The sequence below is a fragment of the Haliotis asinina genome, unplaced genomic scaffold (assembly GCF_037392515.1).
Source record: "Haliotis asinina isolate JCU_RB_2024 unplaced genomic scaffold, JCU_Hal_asi_v2 scaffold_33, whole genome shotgun sequence".
Lineage (NCBI taxonomy): Eukaryota > Metazoa > Mollusca > Gastropoda > Lepetellida > Haliotidae > Haliotis > Haliotis asinina.
Window position 1 is genome coordinate 65,378 of NW_027133905.1, and position 26,340 is coordinate 91,717.

General features: G+C 39.9%; 1 protein-coding gene across 1 annotated transcript in view; it reads left to right on the forward strand.

The window, feature by feature from the left end:
* Positions 1 to 232: 232 nt before the first annotated feature.
* Positions 233 to 26,340, forward strand: part of LOC137270071 (plexin domain-containing protein 2-like) — a 38,244-nt gene continuing 12,136 nt past the window's right edge. The window contains exons 1-12 of the mRNA XM_067803875.1: positions 233 to 335; positions 3,128 to 3,327; positions 6,402 to 6,602; positions 7,090 to 7,206; positions 7,870 to 7,939; positions 8,441 to 8,563; positions 11,994 to 12,047; positions 13,602 to 13,666; positions 14,384 to 14,480; positions 15,191 to 15,286; positions 16,142 to 16,293; positions 18,285 to 18,299. Of these exons, the coding sequence (XP_067659976.1) occupies positions 233 to 335; positions 3,128 to 3,327; positions 6,402 to 6,602; positions 7,090 to 7,206; positions 7,870 to 7,939; positions 8,441 to 8,563; positions 11,994 to 12,047; positions 13,602 to 13,666; positions 14,384 to 14,480; positions 15,191 to 15,286; positions 16,142 to 16,293; positions 18,285 to 18,299 (1,293 nt within the window). The remainder of the gene's footprint in view (positions 336 to 3,127; positions 3,328 to 6,401; positions 6,603 to 7,089; positions 7,207 to 7,869; positions 7,940 to 8,440; positions 8,564 to 11,993; positions 12,048 to 13,601; positions 13,667 to 14,383; positions 14,481 to 15,190; positions 15,287 to 16,141; positions 16,294 to 18,284; positions 18,300 to 26,340) is intronic.

The window sequence follows — 26,340 nt, forward strand, 5'->3', positions numbered from 1 at the left end:
CTGGTTGAGAGAAAAAAGGATGGTGAAAAAGGTCTCTTCCTGCCCGAATCCTATTCCTATTTCCGCTGCTTGTTTAAATAATGAACACTCCGGCAAATTCCATGCTCCTAACAGCTTCACTTACTGACAAAAACAGACATGCAGAATAAAAACTGAAAATAAAGTTCTGTAGTGATGATTAATGGAGTAGACAACTCAGCTGGTTTGGACCTATTGTGGAAAAAATAGCGTGATGGAACCAAAGAAGTGGCACGTGTCAGCAGGAAGGAGCTCTGCCAACGGTGAGGCAGACCCTGAACTGCAAGATGAGCCCGCTGTTGCTTCCAGCGCTAACAGTGACATTTGCTGTCAAATGTTTGCAATATGTGTTCCGTCTTAGCACTAACATTTTGGATGGGCTAATAGCTCCTGTTAAAATGATTTGCCATATAGCTTTGGTTGATGAGATCGAAGCAGATCCCAAATTGACAGTGACCCTCCCAATCCAATAAGTCTGTCAACGTTCCTTGTCGACTTGTCAGACTGGCCTGTGACACATGCTTATTACAAGAATTCTCAAGCTCGCAGCTTCATCGGCTGCTGAATGGCTGGCCTACAGTTGAGATAATCTTTATTGACAGGATTGTATTTTGTTCTATATGTCCATTAGGGCACATACATATTATGGACACACTTGTCTCATGGTATGGGACTTTCTTGTTAGGGTGGTTCCAGGTGATCATCAAAGTTTTTCTTCATGATTTTCTGTGGCAAGTGTTTAGAGGTTTTATTATTGTGTAAATAAATCATACTTTGTTCAGTGTTGGGAATGTGCATGTCTAACAACTGTTATGAAATCAGGCTTTTCTCAAGTCATTGCCCACTTGAGTTTACCAGACTGCAAAGACTTTGAGCTCTTATTTGTTTTTATGTGACATCCAAACATCATGTGTGACTCCTGGCCATATAGCTGAGACATTTAAAGTGACAATAAATCTCAAACTTGTAAAACATTTAACTATGTATAGTGATTAAATAATGATGTTTCATTTTTTAAAGTATCACATCCATGATCCAATGTAGAAATAACCTCACACCAAATTTCCATTCCTTGTGATTCCTTGCTTTTCTTCACAAGAGGAAAAAAATGTCTTTAAAATATTTGAAAGAGAGTCGACATTACCAACCCTGTGTATGAATGGAACATGTTAGTTTCAATTATATATTGTTGAAGGAAAAGAGGTGTCAGATGCATGAGTCGTCTTTCAGACATGTGGACTTATCTTTCACTACCTCAGCAGTTTGTAATATTTAGAAAAAAAAGGCCATGACATTGTTGCATAAAATAGAAAAAATCTGATATGTAGCAGATCATTCTGTGACTGAAATGTTAGTGACACAGATACTACCGTGTGAAGCATGTCTTATCTTCCTTTATTCAATGGGGAACTTCTTCAGTGTAAGTAGTTATCGAGACCAGATCTGTATTTAAATGTACATGGTTAACTTGTCTTTGAGCAATTAACAATCTATATATTGCTTTCAGTTGCCATTACTGAACGAGAATCCACTCTCCTTAAAATGACTGTGGTGGTGGCCAATTAGCAATGCTGCTACTATTTTCACAGTCCGATTTGTTCCAATAACCGATGGGCTCTACCTGCGTAGCGGTAATTTTCCGACATCTTGGGGCAATGGTTGTCTCAGTGTGGCAAACATTCCACTTCCTGTGCTGCATTGTGGGTCAGCACCTCACGACTAGAGTCAATGGAGCTGTAGCATGCATTACGGGACAAAGTGTCACCACTAATGCAGGGATTGGAACAAGTTCCACTGGAGGCATTTCTTGTTCGTGTTAACTATGGTTTTCAGACAGGAAATGATGCAAATGATGCGTTACAAATGTCTAGTTTTCCTGAAGCGCTGAATTTCTTTTGATGGTTTCTCTTTCCAAGTTTGTTTTTTCTAGGACTATTTGTTTAAGGACAATTTCTTTCGGGAAATAGTTAAAGCAAGAGGGTAGTAACTGGTGTGTTATCAAAGATAATAGTCTCACAGTCACGAGTGGGTATTGTCCGTTGCAAGAGGGATTTTTACTCATGGATGGTAACTATGTACTGTCTTGACACTGCTCAATGTTTCATCGTGTGTCTCATGTTATTTTCCTGTGTACAAGGCATGCTGCTATTAACTCAAACCATCTATGCCTGAGGGCCGTCAAAAAGCTTGGTGACAAAAAGTATTGGAGCACCTGTCACAAAACCAGGGTTAACTTTAAACAGTGTATGAAACTCCTACAAAAACACACGAAGCCCACAGGGCTGATAACTAACAAATGTTGCCGGCCATGTTAACATATAACTAGCCCCATATTAAATGCAGGAAATTGAGAAATAATGTTAAAAGAGAGTAATCAATGAATTTCTTGTAGTGATGTAAACTGAAACATGTGCAAAAGCAAATTTGATAAAACCATGCCTTGGAGGTCACTGTTAATTCATTTAGTGTCACTGCCATCATAAAAGAACGACATCATTCATTGGCTGAAAACATTCTCAAGACCAGTCACATTTAGTGTTAGATCATGTAGGTTGATCTGGGGACGTTACAGTTCGATTGATCATGAACTGTACCGACATCATCTAGTTACCACAATTGTAAATTTTTTTCGAAATATTTCTAGTAGTCAATGACGTGGTTAAACATATATCCCTGGAAATTGGCGCACAGGGGTCGGCTATAAAATACAGTTGTAAGCCTGCCATGTAACTAGCAAGCAGCGGGCCACCAGGCAGGCGCTATTTCATACACTGTTTCAAACATACATGCAATACTCCCAGTCAGTTCTTATTATCCCTTAGGTGGTCGGGTAGAGTGGTTGGATAACATAGTGGTTAAAGTGTTTGCTCATCACGTCAGTGTTCCAGGTTCGATTCCCTACATGGGTACAGTGTGTGAAGCCCATTTCTGGTGTCCCTCGATGTATTTTTGGAATATGGCTGAAAAGAGGCTCGCTCGCTCACTCCCTCACTCACTCACTAATAGGACTAAGTGTTATGTATTACTGTTTCTTTGTTTTACTCAATACTCGCCTCAATATTTGTTCCTGGATACTATCATATCCTACAAGAATGTTCTTCTCTTCCAGAGTTCCATGTGTCTTATGATGTGAATGTCAATCCGTCCGTCAGCAACCAGTTTGTGATAAAGTATGAAGCCAATCAGCGCTACCGACGCCAGGCGTCAGTTTCGGGAGGACCAGCCAATGTATCTACTGAACCCCTGCCAACAACGACTGTGTTGAGTAATTCCAATGCTCCGAACGCCGTCACAGCGACCTCAACAAATGTAAATACTTCCTTTCACCTACCGTTTTCTGTTTATTGAGTATACCTGCTCTTCATGCGCGACCAATGAAGAACCCATGCTTGTTATAAGAGGCAACTAACGGTATCGCGAGGTTATGCTCATTGACTTGGTTAACTTATGTTATCATATTCCACTTAAATAGATTGATGGTAATGATGACTTTATCGTCTGATCCAGACTTGATGTTTTACAGACTGCCGCCATATAGCTGGAATATTGCTTAGTATGGCAGAAAACTATACTCACTTACTCATTTCATTGGTAAGTGGATCGTGTGTTCATTCATAGGCTATGCTGAAGGCTTGTGCATGATTCTCCACATGGGTGATAATGCATTGAAGCTTATGTCCATCGTTCTATGTGACAAGAGTATTGCTTGAATATTTCTTCAAGATGTTCTAATAAGTAATTACAGGGCATCTGGAAAATAGAAAAAGTATAAGTTTAGAGCTTTTTTTGTTTCTGCAAAGGTCAATATTGAGAGTGGCCTTGTGGCAGTGTGAAGGATAAAACATTCATACCCCCCAGACACATTTTGCTAAAAGTGAAAAAGTTTAAAAAATTAATTAGTGTTGTGTTTTCTTTCAGAACCAAACAATAACATTGTTATTCTGTCATGACTGAAATTATTCTGGTATTCAAAGAGTTTTGGAAAAGGTATATTGTTCCTTGAATTTGGTTATTTATCAAGGTGAGATATGGAACATACTCTAGGATGGCACAGTAGTCATCAGTCATTATACATTAACTGTCTACATGATAAAAACATGTCATAGAATACGTTCTATTTCAGTGATGATATGTATGAGAGGATAGTGAACGACATTCTGTGTAATAACACTTTTATTAAACGAGTTAACGATTTAGTATCAAATGAGCGAGAGTGAGTTTGATGCTAAATCTTTCTTGAGTTTAATAAAAATGGTACTTCACAGAAGTGAGTTTAGTATTCTGTTTATTACTCCCCAACACAAATTAATGGAAAGTGCTGCTACACTGCCTACAGTGTGAGGACTTTCATCAGTCTAGCACCATTGCGACAGCGGCATTAGCATTGTGACGTCAAAACTGTGATTCATTATGCCATCATGCGTCTAGCAGTATTAAACTAGTGTAATGTTGCCATAAAAATATAACACTGCAGTATCTTCCACAGGTGAGTAATATTTATTAGTAGTAATAATGCATCAACTACTGACTGGTCTAATTTAATTACCAAACATTCATATTCATTACCCAGTATTCACTTTGTTATATCTAAACAAAGGACTTTTTGGGGTCACATGTTTGGACATCTTAATGGCCACAAATCATCTCTGAATCCACTTGCTGCAGAAGGCTAAAACTTATGAGTTTTCTGACTCTTCCAATCCTTCATATTCAGTATCTAATAAGGTCACTGAAAGTGTTAGTAGCTTTAGGCTTCCTCTGCCATCAACCTGACACGCCAAGATGGAATACTGTTAGTATAGTGACAAAAACTCAACTCATTCACTCTCTTGTGTGTGTACAAAAAAGCTTCCTGCATGAATATCTACATGTTTCCAAATCTATCACTCTGTTTATGTGTTATTATCTACCGCCACCACAAAGGAAAGAGTTGATATAACACATGATTCTGTGTTATTATCTACCGCCACCACAAACGAAAGAGTTGATATAACGCATGATTCTGTGTTATTATCTACCGCCACCACAAACGAAAGAGTTGATATAACGAATGATTCTGTGTTATTATCTACCGCCACCACAAACGAAAGAGTTGATATAAGGCATGATTCTGTGTTATTATCTACCACCACCACAAACGAAAGAGTTGATATAAGGCATGATTATGTGTTATTATCTACCACCACCACAAACGAAAGAGTTGATATAACGCATGATTCTGTGTTATTATCTACCGCCACCACAAACGAAAGAGTTGATATAAGGCATGATTATGTGTTATTATCTACCACCACCACAAAGGAAAGAGTTGATATAATGCATGATAATGGATTATCAACAACTCACCGCACATCTCATAGCCAATACACAGCAGTCTCAGAGAATTGAAAGCGTGAAGAATGAAATGGGTCTGAGAATGATTTCAGCACTCGGCACTCCTGACTTCTGATTCTGAACAGAAGTGCTCCATCATCTCACATGAAAATATACATCACCCAGAAGCAGATCCTGTTGCTCCATGTAGTTCGTCCTGAAGTAAACATTGCCTTGGCCAAGATTTTCGAAGCTCTCTTAGGGCTATGATTGTCATAAGTGCCATACATTAACATTAACTTACGACTATCTTAGCGCTAAGAGAGCTTAAAAGATCTAGGCCCTGGCCAGCATTATGGTGATAAATCTGTTTCTTCTGTGGAGAACCTTCACAAGGAGGAAGACTTCATCAGAGGGATCCAGGATCTCAAGCATTTGCCCACACTTACAAGGGATTGTGTGGAAAGATATTTCCATGCATCACAGTTAAATCCTATAGGGATGAAATGGTACGCTCTCACATGGTACAAGGTCTATGGTTTGGTATGTGAGATGTAATCATCATGCTCAAAAGAAGAGATAGAAGCGCACAGATTATGACAAAATTATTCAATTTCTAGGCATTTTAGGAAAGATTAAAATAATGCTACAAAAGCACAAAAAAACAATTTTTTAATTGCATAACTGTATCCTGAACTGAAGACAAAATACCGCAGTTCTGCTAATACTGTGGTAAACTGTTTCACCCCTATAGGTCTTCATAGTTAGGATCAGAACTTTCAAGCTACTATTATACCATAAATATCTACGAAACGATTGGGATAAGAGCCCAGTATGTGTGTCTTGTCGGGAGAAAAGCCTAGTATGTATCTCGTCAGTCATATACTAAAGGCATCTGTTCCTGTCTGTCATAAACATGAAGCCCTTTCTGTCCTTGGGCAGTGGGGTAGCCAAATGGTTAATGTTCGCCTGCCATTCCGATTACCCAGGTTTGTTTCCTCGCTTGAGTACAGAATGAGCCCATTTCTGTTGGTGTGTTAAAGATCTCATGTTTGATATTTATATTTCAGGTTCCATCAACCCCTGCTCCGACCACACCAGCTCCTACTACTCCTGCCCCGAGTACTCCTGCCCCAACTACACCTGCTCCATCACCCACAACTTCCTCTCCAACAACTACACCAACAACTGCACAGCCCACTACAACACCACGCATCATTGAGACCACCTCAGGTGTAACTGGAAGCACAATAACCTCAGCCCGACAGGAGGTAAGATATGCATCACCTACACCTGCACCTACACCTGCACCTACACCTACACCTACTCCTACACCTACACCTGCACCTACACCTACACCTACTCCTACACCTACTCCTTCACCTACTCCTACACCTACTCCTACACCTGCACCTACACCTACTCCTACACCTACTCCTGCACCTGCACCTACACCTACACCTACACCTACACCTAAACCTACACCTGCACCTACACCTACTCCTACACCTACTCCTACACCTACACCTGCACCTGCACCTGCACCTACACCTACACCTACACCTGCACCTACACCTACTCCTACACCTACACCTGCACCTGCACCTGCACCTACTCCTACACCAGGAGGGAAACACAACTAGATTTACAGATATTTTTGTTTCCCATTGAGATGTTTTATAAGATTGAAACTCATAAGCTTTACCTGATTTGGTATGAGTTGTGGGCCATGTTGTGACGTCTTGTCATCTGTTCCAGGACAACCACCAGTACTACTCTTCTTCCATCATCCCCGATGCCCTCACCGGCAACTGGATAGACCTGACCAATGCCAAGAGGCATAAGACTCTGTCCTCCAGTCATAGGACCGCTGTGGTGAGTACGGCAGGGCCGTATGACATTATGCTGAAACAGGAATAACAGAAACAGGAAGTGCTGTTACACACTTCCTGCCAGTAGGATCACGGGCTGGAACACAATAACAGCCACAGTCACATAACAATACATCAGGATGTACAGTTTGAACAAAGTCATCAAGCCAAGACAACATGATCTGCTCAATCACCTCTAAAGACTAAGAGACCCCACGAAGGTCCGTGTTAGAATTTATCTTCAGTGACCTATGATTGTATGAGGCAGCTAACGTGTACTGGATGGGGTGGTCAACCTCACTGACTTGTTTATCAAGTCATTGTATCCCAATAGATGGATGCTCATGTTGTTCATTGCTGGATTGTCTGGTCCAGACTCGATTATTTACAGCCTTCTGCCTAGTAGCTGGAATACTGCTAAATGTGGCATAAAATCAATTTGCTCAGTCACTCACACACACACACATGGACACGCGCGCGCACACACACACACACACACACACACACACACACACAGAGAATATGTCTCTTTCTGTTTCTCTCTCACTCCCTCTCTTAAACAAACCCAAATTGAGGTTACTCTGTATGTGATTAAATTTCCAACACGAATAAATAAAACGATGAGACAGTTGTTTTTATGATTCATGAAATTGACTTGCTCTTTCAGACAATTAATCTCACCTTTAAGTTCCGTTTCTATGGACACAATGTGACAAACATCACGGTTGCAACAGGAGGTAGGTGATGGTTTAGCATGTGTGTCACACCCTGTCTGCAGATGCAGACACAGTCTCCAGTGTTCTTCAGGATACTGGCTAATAAAAGAATTTGACAGAAGAAAGTATTTTACCTTGTTCCCTACAAGGGCTTAAGAATTATACTTCAATTTAGCTTCTTTGGTTTAACTCTAGCTTCAGATAAATATTCCAAATCAGTGAAGTAAAATGGTTCGTAATAAAAGTCCTGAAAGTTAAATACTTACTAAACTCAATTACGAAATCCATTATTAGACACCACTGGGAAAAGAATTGGAATGTGGAACATTTTAACATTATCTGGTGTCATAATAAGATAATATTTATGCTCCAAATAGTTATACCTTTTCACACACGTGTTATAACATCATATCAACATAGGGACTATGGGACAACAGTGTGATAAACAGAGGATAATGTATGCATGGTTTGATGCAGCTCCTCTCTTAGATTTCGTGACTTCATGTCATGCTTTGTCAACAGGTTTCATCTATGCCAGTCCTTTCCTCCACCAATGGTTGACCGCAACACAATACATAGCCCCGTTGATGGCCAATTTTGACACCAGGATCGGCGAGGCATCTGACATCTACTATGATGACTTCGGTAGGTGGGGTGTATGTTGAATCCGAAAGAATTCAGTGTATCTGACACTTTTGTTAATATACAGACTCAACTCAACAGTACAGGTTTAGACCTGACGGTAGCATTGAGCAATGTTCAGGTAAAAACTCACCAGTACAGGTTCAGATCTGACAGTTGTATTTAGCAATATCCAGACATAATTTGACCAATACAGGTTCAGACCTAATTGTTGCATTAAGCTATGTACAGGTACAGGTTCAGCCGTACCGGTTTTATTAAGCAATGTACAGACATAAATCACCGATACAGGTTCAGACACTAACCCACCAATACAGGTCTATGCCTGACTGTTTCATTAAGCAGAGATCAGACCCTAACTCACCAGTTAAGGATCTGTTCTTCAGGCAATCACACTGCAGTTACACTGTACGTGAATAATAAGGCCACTTAAAGCAGGGTTCATTATAATCCAGAAGCCGCACTGTACTCAAGGTAATAAATGACTTTTATAATAGAAATTGATTTTCTACCCAGGTATTATAGAGGGTCACAGGTCTAATTGAATCTTCAACCATGCTATCTTTTTAAGCCTGGTATCTATTTGAGGGCCTTCAAAAGCCCAATCATTTTCTCATCGGCGACCAGAGACTCTGGGCAATATGATGTAAGAATGAAATAGATGGCTTTTGTGGGGAACGAGGTAATGACTTCCTAAAGTCTCGTCTATGACTGGGATCTCCCTACTCCAGATTTAGGAGGGGTATCCTATATTGTATGGGTGATGCCAATTATCAGGCTCTTCATTATTGACCTGTGCTCATATTGGACAGAAACAGTGTGATGCTCAAGGCATTTAAGCTACCTTCTTTGTGTGGCCAGATAGTGGAGAGAGCATGATTGACTGGACTTTGGATGCTACTGTTCTACGGCGTCCTTTTGTGTCTGCAGTGCCCTGTTGAGATGTCCTGTTGTCCTGTTGTCTTGAGGTGTCCTTGTGTCCTGCAGTGTCCTGTTTTCCTGAGGTGTCCTTTGCATGATGATATCTTTTAACACACAGACATATTCATGAACATCTGGAAAACAAAACATAGCAGAGAAAAATGTCGGGTTATTCTTAGTGATACATACACATTAATGTAAAGAGTTGTGTCCCTTAGGCTTATCCGATTGAATATGGTATTGGTGTTGGCAACTCAGATTAACCTTTCTTCATGAAAAGCTGACATTTGTTTGATTTCGCTCTCTTAGTTCCTCATTCTTTCAGCCAATTGTGTGTCATCTCCTACTGCTGAGATGTTGTCCCTGAATATGATCTCTTTGTTTTGAAGGTAAAACTCAAATAGAATAATCTGTGTTAGATGTGTGCATCCATGTTGAGGTTCTCCGCTAATATTCAGATCATGTTACATCCTATCATTTCATGGAAAATGTTTCATGTCAGTTGAAAGAACAAATGTTGAAAGCGTTTCACAGCGTAATGCTTTCAAAGGAAGATTTTCTTTGCACAAGTTCTTGAGATGTTTGCCAGAATATTTGAATGACGTATGTGTAACAGTGTATTGTTGACGTTCTTGTCTCCATGCTGATGGCAATCATGTCTTACTGTGGGGATTCAGTTTGGACAAGTCCCCAGTACCTCATGCTTGTCTCCCTGTTGGGATTCAGTCAGGACAGGCCCCCCAGTACCTAATGCCTGTCTCCCTGTTGGGATTCAGCCAGGACAGGTCTCCAGTACCTCATGCTTGTCTCCCTGTTGGGATTCAGCCAGGACAGGTCTCCAGTACCTAATGCTTGTCTCCCTGTTGGGATTCAGTCAGGACAGGCCCCCCAGTACCTAATGCCTGTCTCCCTGTTGGGATTCAGCCAGGACAGGTCTCCAGTACCTCATTCCTGTCTCCCTGTTGGGATTCAGTCAGGACAGGTCTCCAGTACCTCATGCTTGTCTCCCTGTTGGGATTCAGTCAGGACAAGTCCATAGTACCTCATCCTTGTCTCCCTGTTGGGATTCAGTCAGGACAGGTCCCAAGTACCTCATGCTTGTCTCCCTGTTGGGATTCAGTCAGGACAGGTCCCCAGTACCTCATACCTGTCTCCCTGTTGGGATTCAGTCAGGACAGGTCTCCAGTACCTTATGCCTGTCTCCCTGTTGGGATTCAGTCAGGGTGGTCTCCAATAGCTCATGTTAATCTCGCTGTGAGGATCCAGGAGAGATTCTGTCTGTACCAGATGAGAGAATTGTAACTGATTGTGTTTTATTCCTTACATTATCAACAACATTTGCATGTCAAATATTTATGCAGTGCTGTGATAAGCTAGACAATTACATCCAAAAAAACCCAACAATCTTGACTCTTTGAAAGCTTAAAATATAGTAATAAATTTGTACGTTTGAAACAAAAATACACAAGAACAATATATCAAAACCAACGGTAAAACAGCATTTCCTAAGTGCCTTGGTTGAACTTTCAGCTTGTGCACATGAATCTTCCGTAACATTCATTGATCAGACATGGGCATTACATACTTGAACTCTGTGAGATGAACCATGCACCCAAGCACCCAATAAAGCTGACGGTAACTTCCAGACAAATGGCTGCTGTGACCTTATCTGGCATGTGGCACACTGAACACTGTCATTTTCTTTGAAATTATCCTCACATGGGTTTCAGGAGAACACATCAGAGTATGTTGGAGTCAAGATTCATTTTATGTGGAACCTGTATGCTGAAGGATACTCATGATCAGAGCAGATCAGTTCAATGATGGTGGTACAGTGGATAGACAAGAAATTGAGCCATGCTTAGTCAGCAGTCGTGTATATGTGATTATTGTACAGCAAGTTCTTGAAAGGCACACATTTGTATTCTCTATCAGGGCTATTTCTTTCTCTTGCATCATCTGAATGTTAAATCAGTATGCAGGTGGTTAGTTCCTCCTACATTTGACTTATACACTGTGACAAAACTGGAGTAATGTTGATGACATTAAACCTCAGTCACTCACTCACTCACTCACTCACTGTGTCCTGCCATGACAGAATAACTGTAGTAAAAGTGTTCGTGTTCTGAAGCTATTAGGAACATAGCATGGGACACAACTGTCTTGGTACTGGAACATAAATTCTGTGAGACTGTGTAAGTATATAACTGTTAACAGATTATGCTGAGAACATTCTGACTGCGTATCTCCTCCTGAATGTAATGGACCTGTGAAGGTCCTGGGGTAGAATAGGCCTTCAACAACCCATGCTTGCCATAAAAGCTGACACATGTCATCGGTTCCCAATTGCGCAGATCAATGGCCATGTTGATCACTGGATTGTCTGGTCCAGACTCGATTATTTACAAACTGCTGCCATATAGCTGGAATATTGCTGAGTGCAGTGTAAAAAACTCACTCACTCGCGCACTCTGAACGTAATGATGGTGATGTTTAATATTTTGTATTTCAGGTGACAGGTTTGCAGTTCAGTGGAAAAATGTAGTGCTGAAGGATCAAAACGAGAGTAAGACCTTATTCAGTTACTTCTGGGAGAAGTGGAGTAACCTTGCAGTTATAGCATTAGCTCGTTCATTTTGCATTCGACTCCACACATGGGTACAATGTATAAAGCTAATTTCTGTCACGTCCATGACGTCTTTGCACTACACTGAAAAGGAGTGTAAAACCATATATCTTATAACATTTTCATCCAAGTATCCAAGTTATCTTGCTGAGTAAGTCCCCATGAGTCATGTTGATTTAATGGGTGATTAAATGGATTGGGTGGTGAGACTGTTGATTGGCATTGCACCACTACAGCATAGATCACTGCTCATAACATCAGTCACTTGATTGTATGACATGGGGCAGCTGGAGAGCTTAGTGGTTAAAGCACTCATTCGTCATGGTAAAGACCAGGCCCGATTCCCCATGTGGAATATTGCTGAAAGCTACAAAAACTAAACTTGATCAATGATCCAGACAAAGTTAAAGTCACACATTCACTCACTCGAAGAACATTTGAGTGTGGCAAACTGTTGTTTAAATGAGCACTGTTTTAATCTGTTTGCCAAGATTACTGAATCAATTAGCTCTTGTAAAATATGCTCGCTAAGAGCAAATATTTTATCAGTAAACATTCCCTTGAAATTCGTTTAATTATGTTCATATGTTATACACTCCTAAAAGCCAGTGGAATGTATAACTGATATATTTCCTGAACCACAGTATTGTCATTGTTGGCTACATTGATGTGACTGTTAGCTTAAATGGTGTGACTGTTGGCTACATTGGTGTGACTTTTGACTTCAGTGTGACTGTTGGTTGCAGTGGCATGACTGTTGGCTACAGTGGTGTTACTGTTGCATCTAGTAGTGTGTGTGTTGGCTTAAATGATGTGACTGTTGGCTACAGTTGTATGTTTGTTAGCTACAGTGGGGTGATTATTGGCTTAAGTGGTGTGACTGTTGGCTACAGTTGTGTGTTTCTTGGTTACATTGGTGTGGCTGTTGACTTCAGTGGTGTGACTGTTGGCTACAACTGTGTGACTGTTGGCTACAACTGTGTGACTGTTGACTTCAGTGGTGTGACTGTTGGCTGCAATGTTGTGACTGTTGGCTACAGAGGTGTGACTGTTGGCTACAGTGGTGTGACTGTTGGCTACAGTTGTATGTTTCTTGGGTACCATGCTGTGACTGTTGGCTTAAATGGTGTGACTGTTGGCTTAAATTAACGGTGTGACTGTTGGCTTAAATGGTGTGACTGTTGGCTTAAATGGTGTGACTGTTGGCTTAAATGGTGTGACTGTTGGCTTAGATTAATGGTTTGACTGTTGGCTACAGTTGTATGTTTCTTGGATACAGTGGTGTGACTGTTGGCTACAATATGACTATTTTTCTGATACAGTGGTGTGACTATTGGCTACATTATGACTATATTTCTGATACTGTGGTGTGGCTGTTGGCTACTATATGACCATATTTCTGACACAGTGGTGTGGCTGTTGGCTACTATATGACCATATTTCTGAAACAGTGGTGTGGCTGTTAGCTACAATATGACTATATTTCTGTTCCAGCTGGAACCTTCGACTTCCAGGTTCAGCTTCATGCAGATGGCACTATAAAGTTTCTCTACAAACATGTGAGCACAGATTGATTGAAGCTCTCGTAAAATATCTTGTTACTTCACACAAAATCACTGAATTGGCTCCTTTATGCATTCTGTTAAAGATTATTCTTTTGTGTTACATTTTAAGTTTGCAATATTAAGTTAAACCAGTCTGAGTATTAGGAGCGGGAGCAAGGATCTCTACAAGGGTTCGGGATATGTTATAGTTGTAAACAAAAGTAAATGTGGATGTTTTGTTGTGAGTGAAAGCTAAAGGCTTTGAGCTCTCATCTCTTTGTAATACTGTAAGATGCATGTCATCTTATCCCAGAATTGTGTTTGATGACAACATCAATGGCTGGTTTGCCATTTCCGAATGTCTCCATGATAAAAAGGGAATATTATGTTCTGTATTATTATGCAAACAAATATTAAAAGTATTGTTAACTAAGGCTGCAGTGATTCAGTTTGATTCATCAAAAATCAATCTGACACCACTTAGTTTTGATTTTCAATAACCATTACCTCTGTTTTGATTTGATATTTGAATTTGTCTTTCTATTATTTCCACACAACCAGAACATAAATTTGACTCAAACTCAGGCAACTTCGAGTGCTGAAATAAGACAAAACATGGTTGGCTGATGCCAGGCTAATTATCCAATGAGAATTTTCAGTAGATATAGTTAAGTTGGTTATTATGCTGTTTACTGCACCTCCCTGTGTGATGATATGTTTTCTTTGTTATAGTTACCAATAAGACTGTCTGCTATATCCAGTCAGAACCACCCAGTGAAGATCGGTCTGTCTGATGCCTTTTATATTGACTCCTACCTCAAAGCACAGGGTGAGAGGACATCAATTTCTGTTTTGTGTGGTGTTTAGGTGCTTATCACTGACTTATCTTAACCATATGCCATTAGTGAAATACCACCATGAATTCTGCTGCAAATTTAAAATAGAAAGGACCAAACATCTTAAGCAATATATTCACAAAACTCAAACTGTCTACTATTTTTTAGTTTAATATCAATTCCAATACATTCTGGGAAATGTATTTTCTCAAATTTGAGTGAAAACTCTAACTTATGTCAAAACTCACATTTAAGTTTGTTTTGAGAAATTGGGGCCTGGGATTTTCGAAGCTCTGTTAGCGCTAAGATAGTCGTAAGTCCCATACATTAGTATTGCCTTACAACTGTCTTAGAGCTTCGAATATCTAGTCCTTGGTCTTTAGGAGCTGGCACAGGGTGATCTGACAGAAATACTGTTCAAGTTAACTATTTACTAATGGTCTTGGGGCACACGTCTTCAGTACCACTGTTGCCTCCCTTTACAGTGCCAGGATCTGATAATTGTGAACCCAAGAATGATGTCAAAAGCATTGGATATAATCATTTGTCTGTGCTCAATTCATTAGAAAGGAAAGATAGCTTTACAGTATTTTTTAATTCAATATCCCGTTTCTGCTTGTGATCTTTTCTGTTGTTTTGTTTGTATGGCATGGTAGCAATGTACTTGTTTCACAGAGATAAAATGTCAATATTTGTGTTTCAGGTATACGGCGTAGAACAATCTTCGAGTATCACCGTGTGTCCTTCCACCCAGACCAGGTGGAGCAGGGAACAGTGATCATCATAAAGCCACTGCCAAGTAACTACCTGTTTCACTCCAGTACATACAAGGCCCAGTATATGGTCCCGTGTCCACAGAACTCCAGGGCAGAATAGGTCCCTGAGACTTCTTGTTACTCGACCAGTGGGGGAAAACATGGAAGAATAGCCAATAACCTCCTCCTCCTCTCTCTCTCTCCTCTCTCTCCCCTTGTTACTCGACCAGTGGAGAAATTAATGCCACATAGGTCCCAAATACTTCTTGCTCCTTGACCTGTGGGGATAACAGAAGAGAATGGATCCATAGTACTCCTTACTGCTAGACGGGGGGTAGCAGGGCAAATTAGGTCCATAACACTCCTTACTACTTTACCTGGGGAATAAACAAGGTAGAATAGGTCCATAATTCTCCTTACTGCTTGATCTACGGGGATAACAGGGCTGAATAGATCCTCAGTACCTTTTAATACTTGACTCGTGAAGATATTAGGGTATCCTGTCTGGGTAACTTCATGTGGTCTTGTTTCTTCAAGAATGAATCCCCTATTCTCTTTTTACTAAGTACAATAAGCAGCCAGTCATGTGTATGTGTGCATGTCATGCATGTTTGAATGAGATATTAAGCGCAACGTCACCTCACCTCGGGAATAGATCCCACTGTACGCAGTAATGGGACCAGGGGATCATTTCACAAAGTGATCGTGGCGCTAAGGTGATTGTAACTCCAATACTTTAATATAGATTTACGACAGTTGTGGCGCTACGACTGCTGAATAAAACTGGACCCAAGTACTTAATCATAACAGAAGGAACAAAATGCACAATCAGCATAGCTTACACACAATGCCTGCAGCCTCTTTTTTATTGCTAAGCAATATTCTAATGAATGTTCCAGCATGCAACATTATCTCGGACTGCAGGAAGTGTGTGAATCCCGACTCGGAACGAATGAAATTTAACTGCAAGTGGTGTAGTTCGCTGGGACGTTGTTCAGACGGAATAGACTGGCACCGTGCAGAGTGGCTCAACAGCGGATGCTCCAAGCTGGTAGGAACTAAATGCACCCCTACAGGAACACCTTGTTTTATCAGTACTGTGAAAATATTGTTCAGGACTTAGACACACTCACATTCACAAAACCCAAGTCTACAGTGAGTGGAGAAGTGCAGTGTACTTCCTGTAGGGCTAACTGTCCACTTTTTTTAAACACCACATGAACTGGTACGTCAGTGATTCCAGCTGCCACACACACCGAAGGGAGGGGTTTGATTCCCCATTTATCAGGTGTTTGTCTTTTCTGTCCTCTCCTCTGTCTACACCTCCACTTTCCTGATCCCTGATCCCTCCAACTTCTTCCTTCCTCTTCCCCTTTCCGTTTGTCCCCTTCTCTCTCTCCCTTTCTCTCTCCCTTCCCCTTCTGACCCGTGACGGTCCCGGGGAAGAATAGGCCTTCAGCAACCCATGCTTGCCACAAAAGGCGACTATGCTTGTCGTAAGAGGCGACTAACGGGATCGAGTGGTCAGGCTCGCTGACTTGGTTGACACATGTCATTGGTTCCCAATTGCGCAGATCGATGCTCATGTTGTTGATCACTGGATTGTCTGGTCCAGACTCGATTATTTACAGACCGCCGCCATATAGCTGTAATATTGCTAAGTGCGGCGTAAAACTAAACTCACTCACTCACCCTTCCCCTTCTTCTTCTTCTTCTTCTTCTTCTTCTTCTTCTTCTTCTTCTTCTTTGCTGCCCCGCTTCTCCCCAACTATAACAATCTTAGGGTGGTCTGCCAGACTGGAGTACTTGCAGACAATATCATGTGGCTCTAAGTTACATGTATTTTACCATGATGACTTTTGTGGCTTGATTTGATGACAGTAGACTTGCTAATTGCAAGCATTTCAGAATTTTTTCAAAATCATTGTCATGAATATTTTGTCCATTCTGTCAGTATATGGATTTCAGTCTTTTTACTTATCAAATGACCGAATTGCTCTTGCTATGTTTTACTGGCATTGTTTCACAGGCCACCGTATTTGTCGAACTTGTTAACATGTCTGCATGACAACCTAGCCCTTCTGTGAGATAACTCGCTTTCAGTATATCCTTGCAACATTATACCACAAAACAATGTAACTTCTTTACTTTCACTAACATTCTTGTCACTAAAAGGCACGGTGGAGTAGCCTAGTGGTTAAAGCGTTTGGTCATCATGCGGAAGACCCTGGTTCAAAACCCCACATGGGTACAATGTGTGAAGTCCATTTCTGGTGTCCCCGGCCATGATGTTGCTAATAGCAGTGTAAAGCTGTACTCACTCACTCGCTCACAACAAACCCTCTGACCCAGTCCAGATACTTGACATCAATAGAGGTAGGGTCTCTTTGAGGAATGGTCCTGCATAGGTCAACAGATTTAAATACTGGTAGGTTTCAGATCATGCCTCTAGTAAATGTATTCGAGTTAGAGGAGACCAACTCCATGTAAGCGTATATAATATCAGTACTGACCACAAACTTTGGTAATGGAAACCAACTGAATTACTAGAATCTTGACAAGAAGTTGATCACCATTGCCATGGTAACCTGTTACTGGAAGGAAGTGTTTCCGCAATGAATTCTTGACAATGCAGTTTTGACATGGAAGGGTAGTTACCGGTAGACAAGCCAAGCACCTGTCATGTCCAATCCCAACTGGGTACATTTGATTTTCAACAACCATTGCTTGTCGGAAGAGGTGACTAACAGGATTGGACAGTCATGCTCACTGACTTGGTTGATACATGTCATCGTATGCCATTTGCATAGATTGATGCTTATACTGTTGATCATCGGTTTGTCTGTACCAGATGTGATTATTTACAGAATGCCACCATGTAGCTGCAATATTGTTGAGTGAGGCTTAAAAACCAACCGAGCCAACATCTTTTTTCTTCTTCTTCTCCTTTTTTTTAATAAATTTCTGAACAGAAAAGAAAGGGCCTTATGTTTGGGCAACTAATCATTTTCCAATTGTCATTCTCTTATTGCTCCATTGCAGTTTTCCCAGTCTCGGGTATGTTTAACCAATCCCAGCATGCATGTAGTGTTGATGTCTGTGACAGTATATTCAGTTTCGTTAGAGACATGGGGACTTCCATGTCTTGTGGACATAAGAACCAAACCATTCTCTCATTGGTAAGGACTTGTAGAAGAGACAGTACTGGAGCATGATGACTATATCACATTGCATCCTGTGTGATGCCTGTGTTTAATATAGAAACAAGGCTATGAAATTAGTAAAGTATTGTGCAGCAGCTTTCATGATACTTCGTACCATTTGTAGAGTAAATTGAAGTCCAAATTCTGCTATAATTTATAGTTTGAATGAACGAATTTTCATCAAGGCGATTACCAGTGAGAGAAATGGTCAGGCTAGTTTGTGTACATAGTGCACACTTTATTTAATGCAATGTTTCAATTCGTTTTCATTACTTTTTTTTTCTTTCATTTTAGACTACTGCTGTTTTGTTTGGGTCATTATTCAGTTCTTCATTAATGGGTGCAGGTTCGAAGATTACGTGCATAGTATTGATGTCTTTTGGAAAGTTGCTTTAGAATTTGCCAAGTTAAGTTAACACAACTTCACTCAAAGAGGGAAATATTTTCATCAATGTGAGATGCATCAGATAATTTGCTGTTTATACTCTATTACTTATGAATCGATTTGATTGTGATAGCACGTCCAGAACAATATATCATTATATATTTTTACAAACAATCACAGATGTATAAGTAGCAGTCTTTACTCCATGTGTACACGTAAATTATCCCCCTCTTTCTCTAACAATCTCCATGCTGAATCTTACCCTATAATTAATTATTATAATCTTACCCTTACCTGCCCAAAGCAAGCATTGTCCTCAGAGCCAGTGAACTTTATTGCCTTATTCCTGGAAATATTCCCTGAAGAATTGTTGCTCTGTGTACATCAGTACAAGTGTCCAATGAAGAGGTCATGATCCATCTAAAACCCAGTTACGTTTCAAGGTTTGCCAGAACCAAATCTGTGCTTGTGGGTTATAAATGTCTCGGACAGTGATCATGTTTCCCACACACTGAGATGACACATCATCGTATAATTGTTAAAACCAGTGTAAAACAAACTTGCTCACTCACTACCTCATGTGACATTGTATTCATAAGAGAGTCATCTTACTTTGGGACAAAAATGGGATTTTCTCAAAAATTGACTAACTGGAAACTTCTTCCTGGGTAAAGTACAGATTCTAATCCTTTTGGGGATTAAGTGTGTTCCAGAAATGAAACCCACACGGTAGTGTTAGGCACACAAAGTCAGCAATGCCTTCTTGTCTTGAAGTCTTGGCCAGGTGATGTGCAAGTCATACTGACAGATCATTGTCATTGGTTCAAGCCAAGAAAATATGATAATATTGATAAGAATCTTACTTTTATTTTGCTCGTTTATCCATGCACATTGCACGTTCAAAGTACTGATGTATTATCCCCAGTCAACTAGTACAGAACACTCCCTGTGGAGAATGCAACCGGTTGTCTGTCAGATGCTCAAATATCAAATTCTGACTACCATCGTATCAAACCATGTTCCAAATATACTGCTGGTGCTTCGTTGTGGGACAGAGCTAAAGATGTACAAACTCTCCAGAGACAAGCTGTCAGACATTGGCACCCATCGGAGTATGAGATGGCAGAGTGACAACTGTTTGATTCGCCAGTTCTGTAACTCTCACCTATATTCCACGTGGGATGTTTGATTCGCTTGTTCAGTAGTACACCCCTATATTCCATGTTGGATGATAGGATAAAAATGATTCTGCCAAACGTTCACTCTAAATATTTTTATCCCCCTGGCATGTAATGCGGGGGGATATAGTCAACGCCGTGTCTGTCTGTCCGTTCATCTGTCCGTCCGTAATCATTTTGTTTCTGGAGTTTCTTGAACTCAGAAACCGTTCAATATTTTTAGACCAAACTTGATAGATATAGTAATCTCAGCCTATGGTTGTGCCTTTTGCTATTTACAGATTTTTGGCATTTATATTTTTTTTGTTTTTCCATGGAACATTTTGGTGTTAGTTGGGGTGGGCTTCGTTTCCAGAGCAGAATTCAAAAACCGTTCAATATTTTTCTGCAAAACTTGGTAGATATATCAGTCTAAACCTATAGTGGTGCCTTTTGGTATTTACAGGTTTTTGTGATTTATTATTTTCTTGGTTTCCATGGAAATGTTTCAGACATAGTCTGAAAAGTGAGAGGTGTGTTTCGTTTCCTTAGCAGAACTCAAAAACATCTTAATATCTGTCTGTAAAACTTGTCAGATATGTGTTGCAGACCTCAAAGTGGTGCCTTTTGCTCTCTACAGGTTTTTGTGATTCATTATTTTCTTGGTTTCCATGGAAACGTTTCAGACTTAGTCTCAAAATGGAGGGGTGGGCTTCGTTTCCGGAGCAGAACTCGAAAACCATTCAATGTTTTTCTGCAAAACTTGGTAAATATATCAATCAGAACCTATAGTGGTGCCTTTTGTTATGTACAAGTTCTTGCGATTTATTATTTTCTTGGTTTCCATGGAAATGTTTTGGACTTTGTCTGAAAAGTGAGAGGTGTGTTTCATTTCCAGTGCAGAACTCAAAAACTTCTAAATATCTGTTAGTAAAGCTTTCTAGATATGTATGGCAGACCCCAAAGTGGTGCCTTTTGGTTTTTAAAGGTTTTTGTGATGTATTATTTTCTTGGTTTCCATGGAAACATTTTAGAATTAGTCTCAAAATGGAGGGATGGGCTTCGTTTCCAGAGCACAACTCAAAAACCATTTCATATCTGTCAACAGATCTTGGCAGATATATGACATTGTGACTTTGTTGGTTATAGATACATGACATTTATAATTTTCATGAATTCCATGGAAACAATTCAAACTTAGTGGAAAAAAACAATGAGTAACTCTCAGATTATTTGTCCTTTCAAACATGTGGGGGTCGGGGGATATGTCATCTTCTGATAACTCTTGTTTTATTTCTTAGTTTCTCTTTTTCCATGGAAACAAGTCAGACTTTGTCTCAAAAGTGAGAGGTGTGTTTCGTTTCTGGAGCACATCTCAAAAAGTTCCTAGTATCTCTCAGCAAAACTTGGTAGATATACGTGGCAGACCCCAACGTGGTGCCTTTTGCTATTTTCAGGTTTTTGTGATCTATCAATTTTCTAGTTTCCGTAGAAACGATTCTGACTCTCAAAATGGAGGGATAGGCTTCGTTTATAGAGCACAACTTGAAAACCATTTTGTATCTTTCAGCAGATCTTGGCAGATATATGAGACAGATCTTGAAGTGGTGCCTTTTGCTGTTTACAGATATATGGCATTTATGTTTTTCATGACTTCCATGGAAACGATTCAAACTTAATCTAAGAAAACATCAAGTTACTGTAAGATGATTTGTCCTTTCAAATATGTGGGAGCCTGGGGGATATGTCATCTTCTGATGACTCTTATCTTAAAACTGGAAATTCTTTTAAAAAGTTAATACCCATCTTAGTCAGAAGTGCCAATTTTTGCCTCAGTGTTTGGCCAAAATACTAACTGGTCTTAAATAGGGTTGGTATCTCTGCTGTTCAGAAAAGTGTTGAACCTACCTCACTCTCTCACCTGTCACCTTACTTAACCATACACTCTATACACAATTGCTGTACCTCAGTGACAGGTTGTAGTGACACCCTCTCTTTTAACTGTAGTCTCACTAATTAACAATAGCGTTTTTTCCACCCAGATAACATGGATCCTTTCTTGATGACCAATAATGATTCCACTGTATACACAATGATTGTATTGATACTTAGTGCTAAAATGGATAGATTTGATGGTTTGAGTAAGACTTCAAGAACTATCTACAACTCTTGCCACAAGTCCGAGGAGGAGTTCAGTAAACTTCCATTCAGTAGTCAGCTCTGTCCATGTGTCATCATCAGCATCTGTGAAAAAGCGGGAAAACATGTATTGGTGAATGTGGCATGAAACATGCAGGACAGTGATTGTGTTGGTGCTTACCAACATAGATCTATAGCTGTGTCATTTCTCAATATTTTAACCCACTTGGGTGTTTTACTCAAGAATTTGAAGAATGAACTTCATCATGTTCTTCCCCTGTATGTTCCAACACAGAAAAACGTTTCTGTCTGTTATTTTTGCCATGTGCTTTTAGTTTTTAGGCAACCCTGTGCAGTGACTAATGATGTCAACTGTGATGTCCGTCATGAGTGATCCACAAATAGTTCATAAATACGTTAAAAATCAGGTCTATAGAATAAAACATGAACGTAAATAATGGTGCTTTAACAAGGAAATGTAACTTGATTGTAGGCATTTAATAGTACAGCCCAGTGTGATGCAACTACTACAACAACAACTGCATCTCCCACTACAACTACTACAACAACAACTACTCCTACAACAACTACTACTCCTACAACAACTTCTACAACTCCTGCTCCAACAACCACTACCACTACTACCACTGCTACTACTGTCCCTTCATCTACTTCATCATCAACCATTATTAGTGACAGAAGTTCGGATTGTGGTGGGGTGAGCGGATCAAGCATGCAGACTGAGATTGATACTGGTTGCATTACAACTAGTCCTGCTAGTAACAATATCCTAGACAACTCACCATCAACTAACCCTGTGAAAAATACTGCTACACAGATAACTACTAACATGGATGGGAAAACTGCTAGTGGTTTTGTTTCAAGAGCTGCCACTGCTTCTGCTTTGGGAAATACTGCTGATATGACAACTACTAATACTGCTGCTTCATATGATAAAATTTCACAAAATGACCGACCGTTGGTGTTAACGACAGTTTCCACAAAAATAATATCCACCTTGCATGAAAGCACTGAGAAAGGGAAATCGACCAACATCAGAGTCTTACACTCACTTGTACTTACAACACCAAGAACAAGGATCGGTGACAAGAATGCCCGCTATCATGTTGTCGATGGCGACACAGCTTCCAGACAGTCCAGCATCACAGGATCAGCATCAAATATCTTGGAGGGTTTCGTGTGTGATGTAAATGACTTTGTTTCTCTTAGTGTCGTACATGTGAAATCTGCCTCAGTTGACTGTTTCAAACACACACACTGACTGTTAAAACAAGGTGGACAGACAGACAGACAGACAGAATAAGGTTACATTCCTACATTGTTTGCTGAACACATTGATCAAGACTAAAACCAGGTTCTTACAAATATGCAGCTGAATTCATTATTACTCCAAAGTAAATATTTGTCCAATTGAAAGAATAGGAAATAGAGGATAAGAACTAGGCTCTAAGAGACTGTGCATTAGATATTGGTTGTTATACATTACTTAGTTGATAATGCATGGCTTTGATTAGTTGTCATAAATATCTGTCCCCTTGTTTGATGCACTACTGCATATACTGTTTCTCTTTAAAATATCTGTTGCTGTGTAAACATGTATGTGTAGATGGCTTCATTGTGGCATCTTTCTGACCTGCTGTACTCCTTCACAACAGTTTAGACATTGCATAAAACACAACCGTGTGTGGCATCATCATCTCAAATGTTGATGAATGAATGCAAAGTAATTTTTTATAATTAGTCAAATTTCAAAGTTTTTAGAGACTATTACAGCTCTTTGTCAGACCAATGACCCTTCATCCTTCGAACAAGAGGTTTCTACTGTCAAAGCTGCTCGAAGGGAAAAATCATTTTTATTTGGCAAGTCTGTTGTCCTGAATAGGTTCCATATTTATTCACTTTGGACCTAAGGAGTGAATGAAAAGGACATATAATTGTTTGCCATACTGCGCTTACCTCAATCTCCAATTGTTCCTCTTCACTTCTTTGTGTCCTGATATTTTGAGTTGTTGTTGTCGTTGTTGCAGCACATGGGTGTAGCTATTTCCGCCTGTTTGTTGTTTTCAGCAGATTGCTTTCACTTGTCTTCTTTCATATACATGTGTACCTCTCAAAATAACTTAGGGGATTCCCACACTTTTCACTTGACGTCATGCTAGAGTAGCTTTAGTGTTTTCATATGATGTGATGTCCTTCTTTCGACACAGACAGCCTGAAGAAATGTCTTTTTGGATCAGTGTATAGGGACATAAGCTATACCGGGCACCAAGTTATCCTGGGTATTTTCCTTTGAGCTCGTCACTGAGATACAGTTCATTGTAATGTGACATGGAATTGATGTTTCCCCTCTCCTTGGATCTGTTCACACATGACTTAACCCAGTCAAGCTTATGTCCAGTGCAAGAATCAGTATGACTGAAGCCAGACCTTTGTCTATGGTGGCCCAGAGGCCCAGGTGCACAATCAGCTGGTGATGCATCCCATACGCCAATAATCATGGGTTCAAATCCCACACATGGTACTTTTTTCTTTTAGCACCATTCTGTTCATAGTTTGTGTGACTGCCTGAGAGTGGGGTATCGTAGTCGTCAAGTCCAGGTGTCATGGCCTCGGAAGGTGTCGATGGCATTGACGGCCGTCTTTCTGTGACCAGATATCCATTTAGTGAAACAGTGTTCTAGTGTTATGAACAATGTTCTGGTCCAAACCTAGAGGCGACTAATAGTCGGCTGGTCAAGGTAGCTGACTTGGTAGATACATGTCACCCCAACTGCAATCAATGCTCATGCTATTGATCAAGTGAATTGGCTGGTCCAGACCCAATTATTTACAGACTGACACGATATAGCTGAAATATTGCTGAGTGAGGCATAAAGCTAAACTCAATCATTATGTTTTAAACACTGACATACCAAGATGTATGAAACCAATCAAAATTGAGGTACAGTCTACATGAATTTTGTTGTGGATTTTTAAAGAGAGTAAATGCTGAGTACACAGTTGATATTCAAATATCAAAAAAACTAAAATATTTTGTGTCCATTTTTTCTGTTTTAAGTGAAAAACTTGTTTGTCTAAATAAGTCACATAGTGTGTTGCCTTGAAGCTCTCTAATCAAGTTTCTTTTGTGTACATATTTTGAAAAAATACATTTGTGAAATCGGACAAACCTTTGGAGACAACACATGCCCATATCCGGCGTCTCTTGTAGTCAGCTTACCCTGTTCTCTGCCTGTCTTTCTCTACAACATTTATCGTTTAGACTAAATATTCCAAGCAGTTAAGCAATGTACTGGATGACAACCTCTTCCAGTACAGAGGACATTTGATTGTACATGCTTGTCAGTAGGTCTGCATTGTCACTTTCTGAATGTTTAGTTTGCAGTCTTAGACTGGTGGCATGCAGTGTGTGAAATTGCTGCTTGCCCTCCAGCATGTGGCTAGCAAACTGGTCAGGCGGCTGAAGGTTCCGAAATGTCCCTGACACTACTTATTACAGAAATTTGAACATGAATTTTTCATTTACACCTCATAGTTGATAAAAGAAATATTTCCTCCCATTTGATCCATCAAAAATAAAAATATTGTTTTCATATTGGTATTGAATCAATAACAGGATTAGGGCTTTCTTTTCTCATCTTGTCCTAGTGCCTGTTGTGGGTGTAACATTGTGTATACAAGACCTGTTTTGATTTGGTCAAGTTGTTTTTATGAAGTTTGACTGTCGATTGTCAAACATTGTTTGGACCAGAAATAAACTCTTGCATTTTTTAGCAAGTTTCAAGACAAGAAGTTTCAGACTGTTTAATAACTTTGGAGGTTAGCTAACCCTGATAATCTTGAGAATATTTCGCACACTGGTTGCGTGTATTCCTAGAAATTGTTTCACTGCTGCTGTATAACTTCTGAAGATGAAGTGTGTTATTTGAAGACCAAATTTATATTTTACTGAAGCAAGAGGAATGGTGTTTTCCATATTCATTTTGTCTGACAGAATAATCTTTTGTGGTGGGAATTATTTCTTTTTGTTCTCTTTATGTTAGCATATTTCTGTTTATGTTTATATTGCTTGTAAATTGCTTTGTATATTCAAAGGGATTATTTTAGTGAAAGCCATCTGATCATGACTGAGAATCTCTGCTTCTGTTTATATACTCCCTTAACTTTGATATACTTTCAGCACACTTGACATT